Consider the following 20,263-nt stretch of genomic DNA (forward strand, 5'->3'; position numbering starts at 1 on the left):
AGGTAGGAGGCAGACTGCCTTCTCCCCTGTTTCTATCACTCTCGGTGCCATCATGGGGTCCCCAATTTCGGGGCAGTGTGGGCTCAAGGACCAGCTGCTTTGGGGAAAGTGCAGGGGCCCCCCATGCAGCTGGGGCCCCTGGGCAGTGCCCAGGTGTGCCCTCTCATTAAGACAGCCCTGTTAATGTGTACCATAATGCACATTACCGCACTGCGATGGATCGCTTAATGCCCGGTACACGCAATGAGATTATCGGACGAATGATCGTCCGTTTTGCATGCTAATCTCAGATCAAATCTGAAGAGTTTACTAAAGTCACGAAAATTCTCGTACGACAGAATAAAAATTCGGGAGTGATGTCATGTGTTGTAATGAATTTGTATTGCATTTTCGAACGACAACTGTACTGATTAAACAAACAAAATTTCGTACATGTCCGATAGAATAATATCGGATGAACTGTCCTGATCGGCTCTCGAAATTTTTGTACTAACTATCCGATTTATTGTACGATCGATTCGAAATCTGCATTTTTCGTACGATTTTTGGATTGTGTGTACGGGGCATTAGTGTGAATGAGCCATCAATGTATGTTGCAATGCTGGTGATGGTGTCAAAACAACACCTACAGGCCAACATATGATCTGTACTGAATGATTACGGTCTTATTTATGACTAGAGCTAAACTTGAATAACACTGATAATCGATCGACCAATCGTCACTTCTCTTAAATTGTTCCTCTTTCGTATCAGATTTTAGGAGGGGCCTATGAAGAGTTTATCTTTGGACCACGCCTGGACAATCTGCACAGCTGCTATTGTGCCCTGCAGGTCGGTACCCATTGTACACACACATGTGTTTTGTGTTGTGAGTCGGATGGATTATTTATCGGAGGCTCGCTGTAATCTGTGTGACTCTGAAGCCAGAGCCGCCGACACGTGATCCATCCCCGTGACGCTCCTAGCGCACGTCGCTTGAAGGTGAGAGGGACGGGATTGATGGTGGTACGGAGAGCGGATATTGGTATCATCCATCACCGCTTTCTTCATCAATATCCCGGGCTGATGTCTCCCAGGGGTTTATAGAAAGTTCAGCTGTATTCAAATACCCTTTAATTATTTCTGAGCATTCATTAAGGAGTCTTGTCTAAATATAGCTCATTGCCCGTGCGTTTTACCCTTTAAAATTGTAATAGTTTATGCAAGGTTTTTTTTTTTTTTTTGTGTGTGTTTAAAAATCTAGTACATGTAGGCTATTTTCAGACTAATGCATTGTTGCTGTGTTTTTACCTTGCTAAAAAACGCAAGAAAAATGCAATAAAAAAATTTCCCTTTCAAATTCCATGGGATTCTTCCCACTACTGCGCTATAAAGGAAACGGCTGTATATGTATTATGTAAAATCACTGTATAGGGTCGATCATACAATACATGGGTTCAAAATCCCCCTCTATAACCTTCACCAGAAATGTGGCACTGGCAAGGAAAATCGGACAAATTCAGAAAATTGGTTTCTTTCTTCAGGGGTTTATAAACACCACATATCCCGGATTTCCAGGGACAGTCCTGCATTGGGCCCTATTCCTCCCACCGACACCCACAATGGGGCCCTTTTCTTCCTCCCACCCGACACCCACAATGGGGCCCTGTTCCTCCCACCCGACACCCACAATGGGGCCCTGTTCCTCCCACCCGACACCCACAATGGGGCCCTGTTCCTCCCACCCGACACCCACAATGGGGCCCTGTTCCTCCCACCCGACACCCACAATGGGGCCCTGTTCCTCCCACCCGACACCCACAATGGGGCCCTGTTCCTCCCACCCGACACCCACAATGGGGCCCTGTTCCTCCCACCCGACACCCACAATGGGGCCCTGTTCCTCCCACCCGACACCCACAATGGGGCCCTGTTCCTCCCACCCGACACCCACAATGGGGCCCTGTTCCTCCCACCCGACACCCACAATGGGGCCCTGTTTCTCCCACCCGACGCCCACAGTGGGGCCCTTTTCTTCCTCCCACCCGACGCCCACAATGGGGCCCTTTTCTTCCTCCCACCCGACGCCCACAATGGGGCCCTTTTCTTCCTCCCACCCGACGCCCACAATGGGGCCCTTTTCTTCCTCCCACCGACACCCACAATGGGGCCCTTTTCTTCCTCCCATCGACACCACAGGCGTCTCTCTAATGTGAAGGTAAATCCCTTGTTAGACAGTTGTCACTGGAACAACTTTATGTTCTGGTGAAATTGTACATTTTGACTTTCCCATAATTTTTTTTGTCTCTATGACAATGATCACCAGGACAAGGAGAGGATGAGTCTCTGTAGTGGGGACAAAGAGTGATGAATACCTCCCCATGGGTATAACCTTTTTCTACACCCTGAAAAAGCTATAAAAAAAATGGAGCTTCAGATTCACTTTAATAAGATGAGAGGTTACCCTTCTAGTGCTGAGTACTCAAAGCTGCCCTTTGCATTGCAAGACCTTCCATTTAGTAATACCTTTTTTATTACTGGTATTTTATATAGTGAAAATGCAATGTTGTCCAATAACTGCTCCACCTTTATATACATTCCACATGACTTAAAACAAACAATATATGTATATTAAAAAAAAAAAACATCAAATAAAGTGCAGCTACTATAAAATCCACATATGTGAGCAAAAAAAAACAATTGCACGGTCTCTGAACAATAGTGATATCTTTGTGATAATAAAGATTAAATATATATATATATATATATATATATATATATATATATATATATATATATATATATATATATATATATATATATATATATATATAAAAACAGTGTTAGAAAAAAATGCAGTAAACTTATCTGAAACATTCAAAAACATAGTCCCTGTGTTGAGTGAAAATAAGAGGATGTGTTTCAGCTTTGTGTTTATTTACGGTAACAGCATGTGTGATTTTTATTAATTTTTTACAACTTATAACATCCAAATGTATACCGTATTTTCCGGCGTATAAGACGACTTTCTAACCCCTTAAATTCTTTTTAAAAGTCGGGGGTCGTCTTATACGCCGGTAACCGAACATCCTTACCTTATCCCAAGACATGTAGAATCGCGGCTGTACGTTTTTTCAAAAGCTGCGCCTCCTACGTCTTCTGTTCCGTGACAGGCGGAACAGTCAGCTTCCCAGGAGACACTGTGTTTAGTGTCCGCCTATCACGGAGGCCCTCTCGTCCTCGGACGAGAGGGCCTCCGTGATAGGAGAAAACTGAACACCGTGCCTCCTGGGAAGCTGACTGTTCCGCCTATCACGGAACAGAAGATGTAGGAGGCGCGGCTTTTGAAAAAACGTACAGTACGGCCGCGATTCTGCATGTCTTAGGATAAGGTAAGGGCACAGCGAGTCTGGCATACAGCTGGCATGTAGTGGGGCACAGTCTGGCATGTAATGGGGCACAGTCTGGCATGTAGTGGCACAGTCTGGCATGTAATGGGGCACAGTCTGGCATGTAATGGTTGCACCGTGAGGCGAGGCATGACTAGTAGGAAGGGGGTCATCTTGTACGGCGAGTATATCCCAAAACCAACATTTTGGCTGGAAAATTAGGGGGTCGTCTTATACGCCGGCAAATACGGTAATTGCTTATGCCTGATGTATCAATATTATATTCCAGGAATGGATCCAGCTGCTTTTGGGGGGGGAGGGGGTTGATGATTGTGCTACAGGCCTATTGTTTGCCTTCCTGTCATTCAGAACTGTCGGAGGTGTGGAAGGATGAATGTAGCCTTCTTTTCAGCCTGATTAACAATGTATGTATTTTGCTGCCAGGCAAGGCTTGTAGTGCGGGGACATTTGGATGTTATAAGTTGTAAAAAATAAATAAAAATCACACATGCCCCCCCCCCTTTTTTTTTTTCAGTATAGTTTTTGTCATGAGTTCTTGACAAGTTTACTGCTGTTACCGTAAATAAACACAAAGCTGAAACACTTCCTCTTACATAAGTTGCCTGTTTATTTGCAACCACCTCTTCTCTATATCCCTTCAAAGTCCAGAATTTATAAAGCTTGTCTGAGCTGTCAGAAACCAGAGGGTGGAGAGTAGAGCTGCACGATTAATCGCGGAGAGAATCGCGACCTCCAGGCTGGATGACCCGCGATTTTCTTCCCCCACCGCCCGTTCCACGTAACCAGCGTGGAACGCAAATGGCGACGATATCAGAACCGACGTCGGCAGCCTGCGCCGCTGGATGGATGCCTGGGTTTCTCTCACAGTTCTGTACAACTGTGCCATGCGCCACCCAGTGGTTGCCGGCGGTACTGCTTCCGATGTATTAATCTTTCTCACAGTTCTGTACAACTGTGTGTATCCATGCGCCACCCAATGGTTGCTGGCAGTACTGCTTCTGATGTGTAAAAAAGAGACCAGTGATGTGTCTATAATGTTAAAGACCATATAACTCCTATGAAAAAAGCAGAATCAAAGTTTGATTCTGCTTTTTTCATAGGAGTTATATGGTCTTTAACATTATAGACGTATCACTGGTCTGTTTTTTATATATTCATATTTTCAGATAAATCCCGGGTTTATTTATTTGGGGGGGGTTTCTGGCATTCAGTTTTTGAGAATCGTGATCTTTAGTCTAAGCAAAAGAATCGCGATTCTCATTTTGACCAGAATCGTGCAGCTCTAGTGGAGAGCTGAAGTTGCACTCTGCAGAGCTCAGCAAGGAGAGCTCTGATAGCCGATTGGAGGAAAGGGACAACCCCCCCCCCCCCTTCACACAGGAACAGAGCTTAGACTATGGGGTTGATTTTTCTAAAGGCAAGTGCGGTTGCTCCAGAGCTTAGTAAATGAGATAAAGCTTCACTTTGCAAAGAATACCCAATCACATGGGAGGGGGAAAACATTTTTTTTTTGCTTGCACATGATTGGATGATGGAAGTCAGCAGAGCTTCCCCTCACTAAGCCCTTATTCCCCTCACTAAGCTCTAGAGTAGGGGTGTCAAACGCTATTTCATCGTGGGCCGCATCAGCATTGGATGTCCAGCGCATCCCCTCCCCTTACATTAGATGTCAAGAGCCACCCAACCATCAGAAGTTGAGTCCCCCACTCTCCCTTACATCACAGTGCACCCCCTTCCCTTATGCTGCTGCTGGGAAGAAGCTAGATGCATTGCTTGAAGGCAGAATGTAGGGGTCTGGAGGAGGACCAGAGGAGGGCTGGAGCTCGCCCGCAGCTGCAGGAGAGGTGCGAGGGCCACATGAAATTGCCTGGAAGGCCAGATTCGGCCTGCGGGCCTTGTGTTTGACACCTATGCTCTAGAGCATGGGTGCTCAACCTGTGGCCCCTCAGCTGTTGGGGAACTACAGGTTCCAAGAGACAGCTGGAGAGCCACAGGTTGAGCACCCATGCTCGTCTAGAGCACAGGTGTCAAACACAAGGCCCGCAGGCCAAATCCGGCCCTCCAGGCCATTTCATGTGGCCCCCGCACCTCTCCTGCAGCTGCAGGAGAGCTCCAGCCCTCCTTTGGTCCTCCTCCAGACCCTTTACTTTCTGCTTTCAAGCAATGCATCCATCTTATTCCCATCAGCAGCATAAGGCAAGGGGGTGCACTGTGATGTAAGGGACAGTGGGGGACTCTACCTCTAATGGTGGGGGGGCTCTTGACATCTAATGTAAGGGGAGGGGATGCGCTGGACATCTAATCTTACAGATACAACCGGCCCTTATGAGGGCAATCATAATGCTGAACAAGGCAGTGGACAGAAATGACACTTCGGGCCAGATCCACAAAAACGGGCGTATATTTAGGCGGGCGTAGCGCATCTCATATGCGCTACACCGCCGTAAATCAGAGTGGCGCCTAGGGTATCCTCAAAGAACTTGCTCCCATATGCGGGCCGGCGTAACGTAAATCTGCCGGCGTAAGCCCGCGTAATTCAAAGTAGGCTTGGAGTGGGTGTGTTGTATGGTAATCTGGTATGACCCCACGTAATTGAGGCTTTTTACGAATGGCGCATGCGCCGTCCGTGGACGTATCCCAGTGCGTATGTGTGAAATCACGTTGCAAATAGTCAATGCTTTAGACGTGAACGTAACTTACGCAAAGCCCTATTCGCGAACGATTTACGTAAACAACGGAAAATTCGACGCTGTCCCGACGTCCATACCTAACCTTGCGTACACCTCATAGAGGCAGGGGTAACGTTACGCCGAAAAAAGCCTTACGTAAACGATGTAAAAAAATGCGCCGGGCGGACGTACGTTTAAGAATCGGCGTATCTAGCTAATTTGCATACTCTATGCGGAAATCAACGGAAGCGCCACCTAGCGGCCAGCGTAAATATGCACCTAAGATCCGACGGCGTACTAAGACGTACGTCAGTCGGATCTAGCCCACATTCAGGCGTATCTTGTTTTGTGGATACAAAACAAAGATACAACGGCGCATTGTAGAACTTACGCGGCGTATCAATAGATACGCCGCCGTAAGTTCTTTGTGGATCTGGCCCAGAGTGCTCTGGAGTGAGACACACTACACACACACTATAGACCAGGGATATGCAATTGGCGGACCTCCAGCTGTTGCAGAACTACAAGTCCCATGAGGCATAGCAAGACTGACAGTCACAAGCATGACACCCAGAGGCAGAGGCATGATGGGACTTGTAGTTTTGCAGTAGCGGGAGGTCCGCTAATTGCATATCCGTGCTCTAGAGGGATATGCTTTGTTGACATTTCATGTCTGAGGTTTGCAGCCACTTTACTTCTCCAACATCTTCCCAAAACGAAAAAAATTATTTTCCTGAAAATCAAAATATTATTAAACTTACTTTACATTGTTTGATGCTTTTATGTGGCCTCTCCTTTGTACTAAACTCTTTATCCTCTTTACCCCGCAGGCTCTCCTGGGCTCCTGTGACTCCCCCACCTCTCTGGCCAACGACCCCAACGTCAGGATGATCACCCTGTATGACAATGAGGAGGTGAGGCATGCTGGGAGTGATGGTGAAATCACCCTATCAGGACAAACTTTGGAAGATTTACTAACACTGGAGCACTCAGAATCGGATACAGCTGTGTCATGGTAGCCAATCGGCTTCTAACTTCAGATTGTTCAACCACTTTGGCTCCTGAAAGAATTTTACCCCCTTCCTGACCAGAGCACTTTTTGCGATTCGGCACTGCGTCGCTTTAACTGACAATTGCGCGATCGTGCGGCGTGGCACCCAAACAAAATTGATGCCCCTTTTTTTCCCCCCACAAAATAGAGCTTTCTTTTTGTGGTATTTGATTTTTTGCGCTATAAACAAAAAAAAAGAGCGTCAATTTAAAAAAAAATGCAATATTTTTTACTTTTTGCTATAATAAATATCCCCCAGAAATATATAAAACAACAAATTTTTTCTTCAGTTCAGGCCGATACGTATTCTTCTACACATTTTTGGTAAAAATCGCAATAAGCGGATATTGATTGGTTTGCGCAAAAGTTATAGCGTCTGCAAAATAGGGGATAGATTTATGGCATTTTTATTATTAGTTTTTTATTAGTAATGTCGGCGTTCAGCGTATATATATATATATATATATATATATATATATATATATATATATATATATATATATATATAATTTTTTTTTTTTTTTTTTTTTTTTTTTTATCGGGACTGTGACATTATGGCGGACACATCGGACACTTTTGACGCTATTTTGGGACCATTGTCATGTATACAGCGATCAGTGCTATAAAAATGCACTGATTACTGTATAAATGACACTGGCAGGGAAGGGGTTGGTGATTACTGTATAAATGACACTGGCAGGGAAGGGGTTAAACACTAGGGGGGCGATGAAGGGGTTAAGTGTGTCCTTGGGAGTGATTCTAACTGTAGGGGGGGTGGGCTCACTACAGCATGTCCGGGATCATTGCTCCCGGTGACAGGGAGCAGTAGATCTGTCATGTTGCTAGTAGGGTGACCACATGTCCCGGATTGCCCGGGACAGTCCCGCATTTTGCAGGTCTGTCCCGGGCACATTCATTCCAGGACAATACAGTGTTCCGGAATGAAACTGACACAGCCACCCCCCAAGCCAAACTAATGCCCCCCAAAAAAGGCCGCCACATCACTGCTTTACTCACTGACAGTACTTGTCATGCCTGGAGGAGCACAATCCCCGCCCCCTGCTTGTGATTGGAGAAATCATAAATCCCGCCTCTTGTGTCCAATCACTGTGCTGTGATTCGTTACAGCACAAGCTGATTTTTGGGAAGGGAGGGTGTCCCTGAATGGTAGTTTGGAAATGTGGTCACCCTAGTTGGTAGGCAGAACAGGGAAAGGCCTTGTTTACATCTCCCCGTCCTGCCGTTCTGTGACACGATGGCGAGACCGCGGCGTGTGCAGGCGCGCTATGCCGCGATTTAAAGGCGACGTATGGGTACATTGCCTTTGCGCAGCCGTGCCATTCTGCCGACGTATATCGTCGTGTATCGGTCGGCAAGCGGTTAAGCTTTGACAATAAAACCTGGAAGCTGATTGGTTACCATGCACAGCTGCACCAGATTTTGCCCCGTTGTGTCCTTGTGACGCACGCTCTGCATCTATATGAAGATGGGGACATTACAAGGAGACGGTAGAGGGGGGAACAATCCTACAGACAGCTGCATAGGACAGGAGAATATGTGACCTTTTACTTGGAGGAAAAGGCGCGCATGACGCAGCGCTCCCAAAATGTACGAGAATATGCAAGCATGACTAGTCTGTTGGCACTTGTAACCTTGAAGAGTTATTTCCTACCAGCTGCTACTCCTATTACTACTTACTGCACTCCCATTTTATTTATTTATTTTCCCCACTGCAGTCTGTTTAGCCAAAATGTGTCCTTACAGTATATCAATGTTCATAGATCCATAAGGTCCATCGCAGCCCTATAGCACTAGACCTGACCAATGGCGAGTGCTTTGGTGAAACTGATGATACCAATCGGTAAATCTGTCGAAATGTATAGTATCACCAGCACGCCAGTTGTAAAGAAAAAAATCTTTTATAGAACATTCACGTTGCCTCTATTTATCCGCCGTCTAGGGTGCTGGATGAGAGCTGAAACAGTCAATGGCCCAGATTCAAGTAGCAATTGCGCCTGTGTAACCAAGTAAGCGCAATTGCTTACTTGCCCCGGCGTTACGAATGCTCCTGATTCAGGAACATCGTAACGCCGACTGCAGCCTAAAATCTGCGTGGCATAAGGCTCTTATGCCACGCATATCTAGGCTGCATTCTTGCGATGACCGCTAGGGGGCGTTCCCATTGTGGTCAGCGTATAGTATGCAAATTGCATACTAACACCGATTCACAATGTTGCGCGAGCCTTGCGTACGCAATTTACGTTGTTTCCGTACGGCGTGTTTAGCGTAAGGCTGGCCCTTCTAATAGCAGGGGCAGCCAATGCTAAAGTATAACCGTCGTTCCCGCGTCGCGACGTTCACATTTTGCGTAAGTGATTCGTGAATAGCGCTGGACGCCATTCACGTTCACTTTGAAGCAAATGACGTCCTTGCGACATCATTTGCCGCAATGCACGTCGGGAAAGTTTCCCCGACGGAGCATGCGCTCTACGCTCGGCGCGGGAGCGCGCCTAATTTAAATGATTCCCGCCCCCTACGGGATCATTTACATTAGGCGCCCTTACGCAGGGCAAGTTTACACAGCGCACACGCAATTTACGGAGCTACTGCTCCGTGAATCGCGGGTAGCGCAGTAAATTTGCGGGGGCGCAGGGCAAAAACGCTGCCCTGTGCCTCCGTAAATAAGAGGCAAATCTACCTGAATCCGGGCCAATGACCACACGTTGCGTTCCTTTTTCTTTGCTTTATTTACTCAACGTGGTAAAAGAACGAACAGTAGTTGGAAGAGGTGAAATAGGGTATAGGTAGTGGGTTCAGGTGTAGAACTTGATCGGAAGCACTCCTGCTTCCAGACATGAACTCTCGTCGCCACTCTAGCCAGAGTGGGTATTGTGCCCCTGGATAGGCCTCTCTCACTAGTCCTAGCAGCCAGGGCGTCGCACAGAACCAAGGGAGGGCTGGGCTGGGGGGCATGGCGGCAATTGCCTCCCAGGCTGCTCTGACTTATGGCCGGCAGCCGCTGCCCGCAACCATTTTCTTTTTTATTCTGGTCTAGGAAGTTGGGCCGGTGGCATGGCCCCGGCGGTTGACCACTAGCTGTTGCATTCTGAGAGTTGTAGTCCACGCTCAAACTCCCGGTGGGTGGAAAACAGAGCAGCGCAGAGGAAACTACAACTCCCAGAGACTGGATTCTTGAAAGCAGGGTGTGCCAGGGAGTCAGGACGCAGGGCTATGCTGGCTGCAACTTGACCCCAGGAGCATTACCCCCCCCCCCCCCAGGAGGCCGTGGCATGCAAGGACCTGCTGAGATCACTGTGGTGAGAGACCCTGACACCCATAGCTGACCCCCATGTAACCTGCCCCAGTGATCAGGCTGCATTGATGGGCACTGGAGTTGGCTGCATTAAAAAACCAGATGGGCCATGGATGGTGAGCTGATTCTGCAGTTCAATGGGCCAATTGACTGAACTTCCCCCCAGGCCTAAGGCTGCCAGCCCTCCCCTGCACAGAACCTTGGTACAGTCTCTGCCACTGACCTTCCCAATGGTGGAGACACGTTCGGTCCAGAATCCTCTCACTTTAGGATTAAGCACCCGGATCTCTTCTTAAAGTAATTGCTTGTGAAATCAGGAAACTGACGGGCGATCACTGCTCAGCCTTTCAGTAGTAGTGTGTCCTTCAATGAAGTTCAGGCCTCCCTGAGTGTACCAGCCTCATGGTCGGTGCTCTCCAGGACAGGTACTTCATTCGGTGGCTTCCACCCTCAGGACGGATAGCACAGGACCACTTTATCAATGCAAACCCAGTCTGGATACTGGGCCTGCCCGGCAAATCCCGACTGGTCCCGGAGCCAGGAACTCTGAACACGCACCCGGAGGGCCACACACAGGGGTGGTGAGACTACTTGCCCAGGGTGGATGACGACGACGACCCAGAACCCGTGATGTCTGTCCCTTAAATACTCCTTCCCAGCATGCACAGCGAGGCGATCAACCCCCACTGATTGGTCGCTGAGAAAGAATACCCAACACACCTTGATCTGACTGCTGCCACCCTTGGCCTGGGGTGGAACTGACACCCCAAACAACAATAGTGGTTGTGACGGTATCGGTATGATATCCCCGTCAAGCATTCCCTCCTCTCCATACAAGACTATCACAGGATCCCCCACACATGAGTCAAGACTGGATGCTGGAACCAAGACTGAGTTTAATGTTATAACACACAGCTTATATGTCATTTCCAAAACTGTTACAATGACAAATCTCCGCCCCCCTCACACTGGGGCTTCCATACAGATGATTAGGCAGACACGACGGAGCCGAGTCTGAAAACACATTTTCTTTAGATAATGACATCAGTGGAGTTGAGTACTAGTTGTACTAAATACATTAACTAGACAACTCGACCCCGCATATAGAGAGATAATTACCACAATGAAGCAATCAGAATAATTAACACAAGCCACATAAACACAGATCTCCTTCACACAACACAATAGATCAATTAACCTTTAGAAATAGTGAGGGGACATTAGCACTTCAATAACCGGATGGTAATCACAATGGCAAGCAGGGAGAGCATTAGACTGAAGCATATAGGCAAATGTATCACAGTGGTCACCTGCAGTACAGCCACAGCTGGAACAGAGGCCCAAATTTGAAAACAAATAGGTCAGAGGTAACTAATCCTCCGACTACCCTCTAAATTTAGAGCAGGGCCAGCAGAGAAAAACAGCTGCCCGCTAATGCAAGAAGCTGATACCAAGTTACATTCAGGTACCTGCTTGCATTTAGAAAAATAATCTATTTTATGATGTGGTAATGATTACAGTGCTTTATTCATTTGTGTCTTTCACACCTGCCTGGACTTCAACTTTAACCCTTAACCCGTCTGTGTTTAGAAAAAAATTCCCTAAAAAGAAAACCTATACTGATGGAAACAGGAAGGTTGCCATTGTCGACAATGGTCTCAAGGTGTTAGTTGGCCGGCTGTTATTGATCCATTGGCCTAAGTGACTGATCAGAATTGGCATGCCGATTAGGAATGTTGGAGTGAAATTTATTGTGGGGGGGGGGGGGTGCCGACAACTGTTAAGAAGGCTTGTTACTAAAGATTGGGCTTTTCCTTTTTCAACTATTCAGACATAGATAGAGATATTATATATATATATATATATATATATATATATATATATATATATATATATATATATATATATATATATATATATATATATATATATATATAGAGAGAGAGATGCATATTTTTTTATTAATTATTTTTCTTTTCCAATCAGGTGGGATCGGGGAGCGCGCACGGTGCAGAGTCGCTTCTCACTGAGCTGATCCTGCGTCGCATTTCCAGCACCCCTCAGAATCTGACCGCCTTTGAGGAATCTGTGCCCAAATCCTTTATGATCAGCGCTGATATGGCGCACGCCGTGCATCCTAACTACATGTAAGTAAATGGCGTGGAAACCTTAAAGAAAAGACAGTCATTGCTGCAATTTCTGACCAGCAGAAGAAGCACGAGGAACCACAAAGGATTTTATTATTCTATCCATGCCCAGGACTTTATTACATAACAATTTTTTAATGCAAAGCTCCAGCTTTCTAACCCCCCCATATTATTTAAAAATACATCATTCTTGCTCTTTTTTTAATTTATTTTTTATTTTTTTCCTTGCTGTTGCCAGGCTAGTCCAGTGGACCCACCCAGGTCCTACTGCATCGGTGGCGGTGGTGGCCAGACCTACGGACAGTGGCGACCCCCGCCTAATCCAAGCACCCGGCCCCTAATCTACATGCGGGGCGCCGGATGCATGCATTTCGATGGGATTTTTTTTTTTAAGCACATGATTAGAGCCCGAGGCTCTAATTGCCTTGAAAAAAGGGTGGGCTCGGGGCGCAGAGCACTGCGCCCTGAGTCCACCCAGTTTTGTGACAATAGCAAATTTAATATTCGCTATTGTTTTTCTGATTCTCCTCCTGGCCAATCGGGAAGCAGGCTTTTTAGGACTCCCGGCCAATCGGGTCTCCGGGACCAACCTCCTGTTCAGTCGGGAGGCAAAGCCCCAGCTCTTCCCGGATCATCCTGGAGCGAGGAGCAGCAGCTCTCCGTGTTATCTTCCTCCTCACAGTAAGGCCTCTAAACTCCTGCCTTCCCATCCGCCTGCCGTTTGGGGGGGGGGGGGGGGGGATGGTTGGTGGTGCAAGTGAGGGGCAAGTTTGTTTGATCAAAGGGTTACATGTGTGCCAAGCCCGAGTTTTCATACCTCCCAACTGTCCCTGATTTTGAGGGACTGTCCCTGATTTGGAGCAATGTCCTTCTGTCCCCTTTCCTCCCTCATTTTGGTCTGATCTGTAGAGTTGTATATAAAATGCACTTTTTATCTTTCAAATTTTTTTTCCCAGTGCTAAACATTTCATCCAATTTCTAAACTGCTGCATTTGTACATTTTAAAAGCCAATATAAAGGAATAGTAGTGGTAAAAAAAAGTCCTTGTGGATTTAATTACCGTATTTATCGGGTATAGCGCGCTCCCGCGTATAGCGCGCACCCCTAAACTTGACCCGGATTCCTGTGAAAAAAAGATTTTTTGTACTTACAGTTTTGGTGTCTTCCGCGGCGTCCATCGGCAGCCTCATCGGGTCCGGCGTCCATCTGCGGCTTCAGGTTTCCTCTTCGTCGGGTCCGGCGTCCTTTTGCGGCGTCCTCGCGTCCTCCCCGCTCGTTTCCCGCGCCGAGTTTGAATACTGCGCCGACATATACCGAGCGCAGTACACTTGTGTATCGTCGGGCAGGCTCGGCTACTCTCGCGCTGACGTCCTGTACGTCCAGGACGTCAGCGCGAGAGGCCCCGAAACTGCCCGAAGATACACGAGTGTACTGCGCTCGGTATATGCCGGCGCAGTATTCAAATTCAGCGCGGGTATCGGCGTATACCGCGTACCCACGATTTTGCCCTGATTTTCAGGGCAAAATAGTGCGCGGTATACGCCGATAAATAACCTTTTTTTTTTGGGGGGGGGGGGGGGAATTCTCCTTTTTAAGGGGGTGTGGCAGGGGACGCTTCCTGTGTCTGCATACATTTGTTAGTAGGTGTCCCTCGTTCCCGTCTCAAAATATTGGGAGGTATGTGTTTGTGTACACATGCTGCTTTTACTAGGGGATGTACTGGATTTTATTCGCATAATCCAGCATATCCCTGCTGACAGGACAAAGCTCTGCCTTGTTTACATCTGTAGCTCCATCAAGTCTGTCTCCTCACCAATCAGCAGGTGACAGCGCTCATCTATTGGCTTGCACTTGCTGATCAGCTTCTGCTGTATCTAATCGCAGCACAGCCGGCGCGCCCCCCTGTCCGGAAGTGCAGAATCTTGTATATACTGTATATGTGATTCTGCACAAAACGGCCGCCCTGTAGCAGTAAATCTGCTGTAGGGCGGTCATTAAAGCGGGGGTTCACCCCAAATTTTTTTTTTAACATTATGTTCAGCCGAGTTGTCATAATGACAGTCGGCTGTTTTTTTTTTAATTTTATCCCCGTACATACTGTATTTTCACCGCTGCTTCCGGGTATGTCTTCTGCGGGACTGGGCGTTCCTAATTGATTGACAGGCTTCCGGCCGTCGCATACAGCGCGTCACGAGTTGCCGAAAGAAGCCGGACTGCGAGTCGGCTCTATACGGCGCCTGCGCACCGACGTTCGGCAACTCGTGGCGCGCTGTATGCGACGGTCGGAAGCCTGTCAATCAATTAGGAATGCCCAGTCCCGCAGAAGACATACCCGGAAGCGGCGGTGAAAGTCGGTATGTACGGGGATAAAATTGTGACATTGTGACAACTCGGCTGAATGTAATGTTAAAACATTTTTTTTTTGGGGTGAACCCCCGCTTTAACACCGCCTATGAAAAAAATGTTCTGAAATTTGCTATTGTTTTGCAGACACACATTTTCAGGTTTGCATTTTCTCTATGCAACTTCATCTTTTTTTTATATTTTAGCAAAAATTAGATCATATATTTTGTTTGAGTGCCCTAAAATGAACTTAAATTTATGTAAACAGTTGAGAAAATGTTGTGTCCCAAAAAAAAAAATGGAATTACCTCAATTTTATTCTGCAGGGTGTTTTCAGATAATATATCATGTTTGGGTGGGTTTACACTAATCTTCAGGCCTAAATTATTTATATTTTTTTAAACTTGAACAAAAACAGTTGTAGCAGTGAAGAGGAGAAACACAGTTCAATTGGGCTTTAACAGGTATAAGCACTTGCCTAATATAGATGGAAGGTAATAAATCAATAGGAGGAGGGGGAGGGGGATACACATCAAGCCTAATCCTCCTTTGCTGAGAAAAGGGAAAGACAATACCTACCTTCTGCATTCCAAGTCACTTTCTCCAAAGCTACTTGTGCTTTTTAAGCTCTTTTTAAATAGTGTGTCCCATTTTTCAGGATAAAGCTGACCTGATTTTTACTATTGGAAAAACAGCAGCAAGTAAAAGATATCGCATTCTATATCATGTCTGGCATGGTGTCCCTGAATAGCTAGAATATGTAAAATGTGCTCTGCCACCGACTATGTACAAGCAAGACAAGGTCACTTGTAGATCATAGAGAGAAGAAAAAAAGTATACAGTTAATTTAAAAAAAAAAAAATTATATACGTTTTTATTTTTTTGCTTTTGCTCCTCATCTGTCCTGTGTTTTTTTTTTTTGTATTTATTTATTTCGCCTTTTCCTAAATGCAAAAAAAGAATAAAAAAATGAAAAAAAGTATACATTTAATACATTTAATAATAATATATATATATATATATATACACTTTTTCCATTTTCTTTTCTTTTTTTGTGTTTAGAAAATGGCAAAAAAAATTAAATAAACCCACAGCCGGACTGATAAGGAAAAAAAGCAAAAAAAAAAAAAAAAAAAGCAAAAAAATAATGTATACTAAAAATGTTAAAATTATATATATATATATATATATATATATATATATATATATATATATATATATATATAAATAATTTTAACATTTTTAGTATACATTATTTTTTTGCTTTTTTTTTTTTGCTTTTGTTCCTTATCAGTCCGGCTGTGGGTTTATTTAAATTTTTTTTGCCATTTCATAAACCCAAAAAAAGAAAAGAAAATGGAAAAAGTAAAAAAAAAAAATATTTATATATATTTATTTATATATATATATATATATATATATATATATATATATATATATATATATATATATATATATATATATATATATATATATATATATATATATATATATAATATTTTTTTTTAACTTTTTCCATTTTGGGTGCATTTTGGGTACTTTGTGTCCACCTTTTTATATGGATAAATATTTTTTCTTTCGCAGGGATAAACACGAGGAGAATCACAGACCAGTCTTCCACAAGGTGAGCTTCTATCTAAATCCACCGCTTTTCATTTTGTCAGGTGATCTTTCCCAATCGGGGTCACTGTCCATCTGCATAACTCCTTATTTATTTTATTAGGGACCAGTCATCAAAGTGAACAGCAACCAGCGCTACGCCTCCACTGCCGTGACTGAAGCTGTGATGCGGGAAATTGCTGGGCGCGTCGGAGTGCCCCTGCAGGTATTGCTTCCTCCAAGAGGAACATCACCATGACGGTTTGAGTAACGGTTGTTGGCTCTTTTTCTTTAACCACTTGCCGACCACCCGCCATCGTTATCAGTGGCGGCTGGTGCTCAAAATTTTTTGGGGGGGCGCAAACGAAAAAGAAAAAAATTGCAGCCTCACTGTGCCCATCAAATGCAGCCACTGTGCCATCAATTGTCACCACTGTGCCATGCCATCAAACGCAACCACTGTGCCCCTCAATTGTCACCACTGTGCCATGCCATCAAATGCAGTCACTATGCCATCAATTTGCACCACTGTGCCATGCCATCAAACAGTCACTGTGCCATCAATTGTCACCACTGTGCCATGCCATCAAACGCAGCCACTGTGCCCCTCAATTGTCGCCACTGTGCCAATTTTCACCACTGTGCCCTTTAATTATCGCCACTGTGCCCATTGTTGCCACTGTGCATATCACTGTGCCCTTTAATTGTCGCCACTGTGCCCTTTAATTGTCGCCACTGTGCCCTTTAATTGTCGCCACTGTGCCCTTTAATTGTCGCCACTGTGCCCTTTGTCACCACTGTGCCCATTGATGCCACTGTACCCTTTGTTGCCTATGTGCCCATTGTCGCTGCTGTGCCCTGTAAAATGCACTTACCTTGCTCCTTCCACGTCCCTCGATGTCTTCTCCCGCCTTGGTGACGCTTCAGCCAATCAGATTACCGATAACCAGAATTGGGGGAACCTGATTGGCTGAGACGGCCGTCAGTCTTATCCAAGGAACGCACCCCCCGTACGTCCTGAGGGTAAGACATCCGGGAGCCGAGGGCTGTACTCGGAAAGCCGCTGGCTCTGATAGGCACTTCCGCACAGCAAACCAGCTGCTGTTATTCAGGTGGCCGGCGCTCAAGTTCCGGCCATCTCTGAATAGACCAGCGGCAGCTGGGAAAAATAACATACATTCATGCAATGCATGAATGTATGTTATTAGACTCAGTGGCGGGCGAGAGCCAGAGGGGGCGGCGCTCCAGCGCCCTCTATGGACGAACCGCCACTGGTCGTTATACTGCCGAAGGTTGGCCCTATTACGCGAATGGCCGTAGCTGTACGTCGGTTTGTGTAATAGATACACTGGGCGCACGCACGATGCCGGAGGCTTGCGATGTTTGCCGAGCCTCAAGCGATCACTCCTCAGAGAGCCAGAATGGGGATCTGTCAATGTAAATAAAGCAGATCCCCGTTCTCACCAGGAAGTACAAAGTCTGTTCCTAGTGATCAGGAACAGCGATCTCTCTCTTCCTCCTCCTCCAGTCAGTTTTAACCCCTTCCCTGCCAGTGACATTTATACAGTGATCAGTGCATTTTTATAGCACTGATCGCTGTATAAATGTCAATGGTCCCAAACGAGTGTCTGGGCTGTCCGCCGCAATGTCGCAGTGCCACTAAAAATCACTGATCACCGCCATTACTAGTAAAAAAAAAAAATACAAATGCCATAAATCTATCCCCTATTTTGTAGACGCTGAGGCCCAGATTCACGTAGATGGGCGCAAAATTGTGCGGGCGTAACGTATCTCATTTACGTTACGCCGCAGCAAGTTTTTCAGGCAAGAGCTTTATTCACAAAGCACTTGCCTGTAAAGTTGCAGTGGCGTAGCGTAAATCACCCAGCGGAATTCAAATTCGGCGGGTAGAGGGCGTGTTTAATTTAAATGAAGCGCGTCCCTGCGCTGAACGAACTGCGCATGCGCCGTCCCTAAAATATCCCAGTGTGCATTGCTCCAAATGACGTTGCAAGGACGTCATTGGTTTCGACGTGAACGTAAATGACGTCCAGCCCAATTCACGGACGACTTACGCAAACAACGTAAATTTTTAAATTTTCGACGCGGGAACGACGGCCATACTTAACATTGGCTGCACCTCATAGACCCAGGGGCAACTTTACGCCGGGAAAAGCCTAACGTAAACGTCGTAAATTTACTGCGTCGGCCGCGCGTACGTTCGAGAATTCGCGTATCTCGCTAATTTGCATACTCGACACGGAAATCTACGGAAGCGTCACCTAGTGGGCAAAAAAAGTTGCAGTTTAGATCCGACGGCGTAAGAGACTTGTGCCTGACGGATCTAATGAATATCTATGCGTAACTGATTCTAAGAATCAGTCGCATAGATACGACGGCAATACGCAGAGATACGACGGTGTATCTGGAGATGCGCCATCGTATCTCTTGATAATCTGGGCCTATAACTTTTGTGCAAACCAATCACTATACGCTTATTGCGTTTTTTTTTTTTTCCAGATTTTTTTTTTTTTTTCAAAAATATGTAGAAGAATACATATCGGCCTAAACTGATGAAGAAATTTAGAATTTTTTTTTTATGTATTTTTGGGGAATGTTTCTTATAGCAATAAGCTTTCTTGTAATTGATGCGGCTAAGCAGCGGAAGGGCACGTTCAACACCTTCCGCTGCTCCACCCGAGCTCTCCTGTCCCACCGGGATGCCCGAGCGTCCAGCCAGCATGTCCGCCGGCTGGTCAGAGACCCAAACAAAGCCGAATCGGTTTTGATTGTATCTAGTAATCCGGAAGCAATGTTATGACATCACTTCCAGTTTACTGGAGCCTTAAAGGGGTTGTACACCCTCCTGTTTTTTCACCTTAATGCATCCTACGCTGTGTGCATGCTCCCTACCCAGAAAAGCAGAATCCTGTGTATATACCGGATTCTGCGCAGGCGGCCTGCACCGTAGTAGTAAAGCTACAGTGCACAGTCGTTATAGGAGAAAAGCCAAGATTTCTGAACCTCTTTCGAACCTGAGAGATGATTTTCTCCACAATGCCTATAGCTACTGCACAATGTGAGATGTTAGGAATTTAACAACTTGCCGACCGCTGCACGCCAATATGCGTCGGCACAATGGCAGTGGTGGGCAAATGGACGTACCTGTACGTCCCCGTGTGGCGGGCGCCTGCCACGTTCTCCGTGACCATGTCCACAGGACCCGCAAACTCGATGTTCGCCGGCGGCCCGCAATTGTGTCACAGAGCGGCAGAACAGGGAGATGCCTATGTAAACAAGGCATTTCCCTGTTTTGTCTAGTGACAGGACACTGATCTACTGCTCCCTGTCATCATGAGCAGTGATCACTGTCGTGTCACTTGTAGTCCAACCCCCCCCCCCACAGTTCTGATCACTCCCTAGGACACACTTAACCCATTCCTCGCCCCCTAGTGTTTAACCCCTTCCCTGCCAGAGTCATTTACACAGTAAAATCGGTGCATTTTTATAGCACTGATCGCTGTATAAATGACAATGGTCCCAAAATGGTGTCAAAAGTGTTCCATGAGTCCGCTGCAATATCGCAGTCATGATAAAAATCGCAAATTACTAGTAAAAAAAAAAAATGCCATAAATCTATTCCCTATTTTGTAGACGATATAACTTTTGCGCAAACCAATCAATATACGCTTATTGCAATTTAAACTGGCCTAAACTGAGGAAAAAATATTTTTTATATATTTATCGCGGTA

General features: G+C 45.9%; 1 protein-coding gene across 2 annotated transcripts in view; it reads left to right on the top strand.

Moving 5' to 3' along the window:
- The window catches only part of LOC120944188 (aspartyl aminopeptidase), a 67,566-nt gene that overhangs the window by 39,773 nt on the left and 7,530 nt on the right, over positions 1-20,263 (top strand). For both annotated transcript variants that reach the window (XM_040358132.1, XM_040358133.1), the window contains exons 9-13: positions 754-831; positions 6,889-6,972; positions 12,409-12,569; positions 16,497-16,536; positions 16,636-16,737. In XM_040358132.1, coding sequence (XP_040214066.1) covers positions 754-831; positions 6,889-6,972; positions 12,409-12,569; positions 16,497-16,536; positions 16,636-16,737 — 465 coding nt within the window. The remainder of the gene's footprint in view (positions 1-753; positions 832-6,888; positions 6,973-12,408; positions 12,570-16,496; positions 16,537-16,635; positions 16,738-20,263) is intronic.

This window comes from Rana temporaria, chromosome 6, assembly GCF_905171775.1.
Source record: "Rana temporaria chromosome 6, aRanTem1.1, whole genome shotgun sequence".
Classification (NCBI taxonomy): Eukaryota; Metazoa; Chordata; class Amphibia; order Anura; family Ranidae; genus Rana; species Rana temporaria.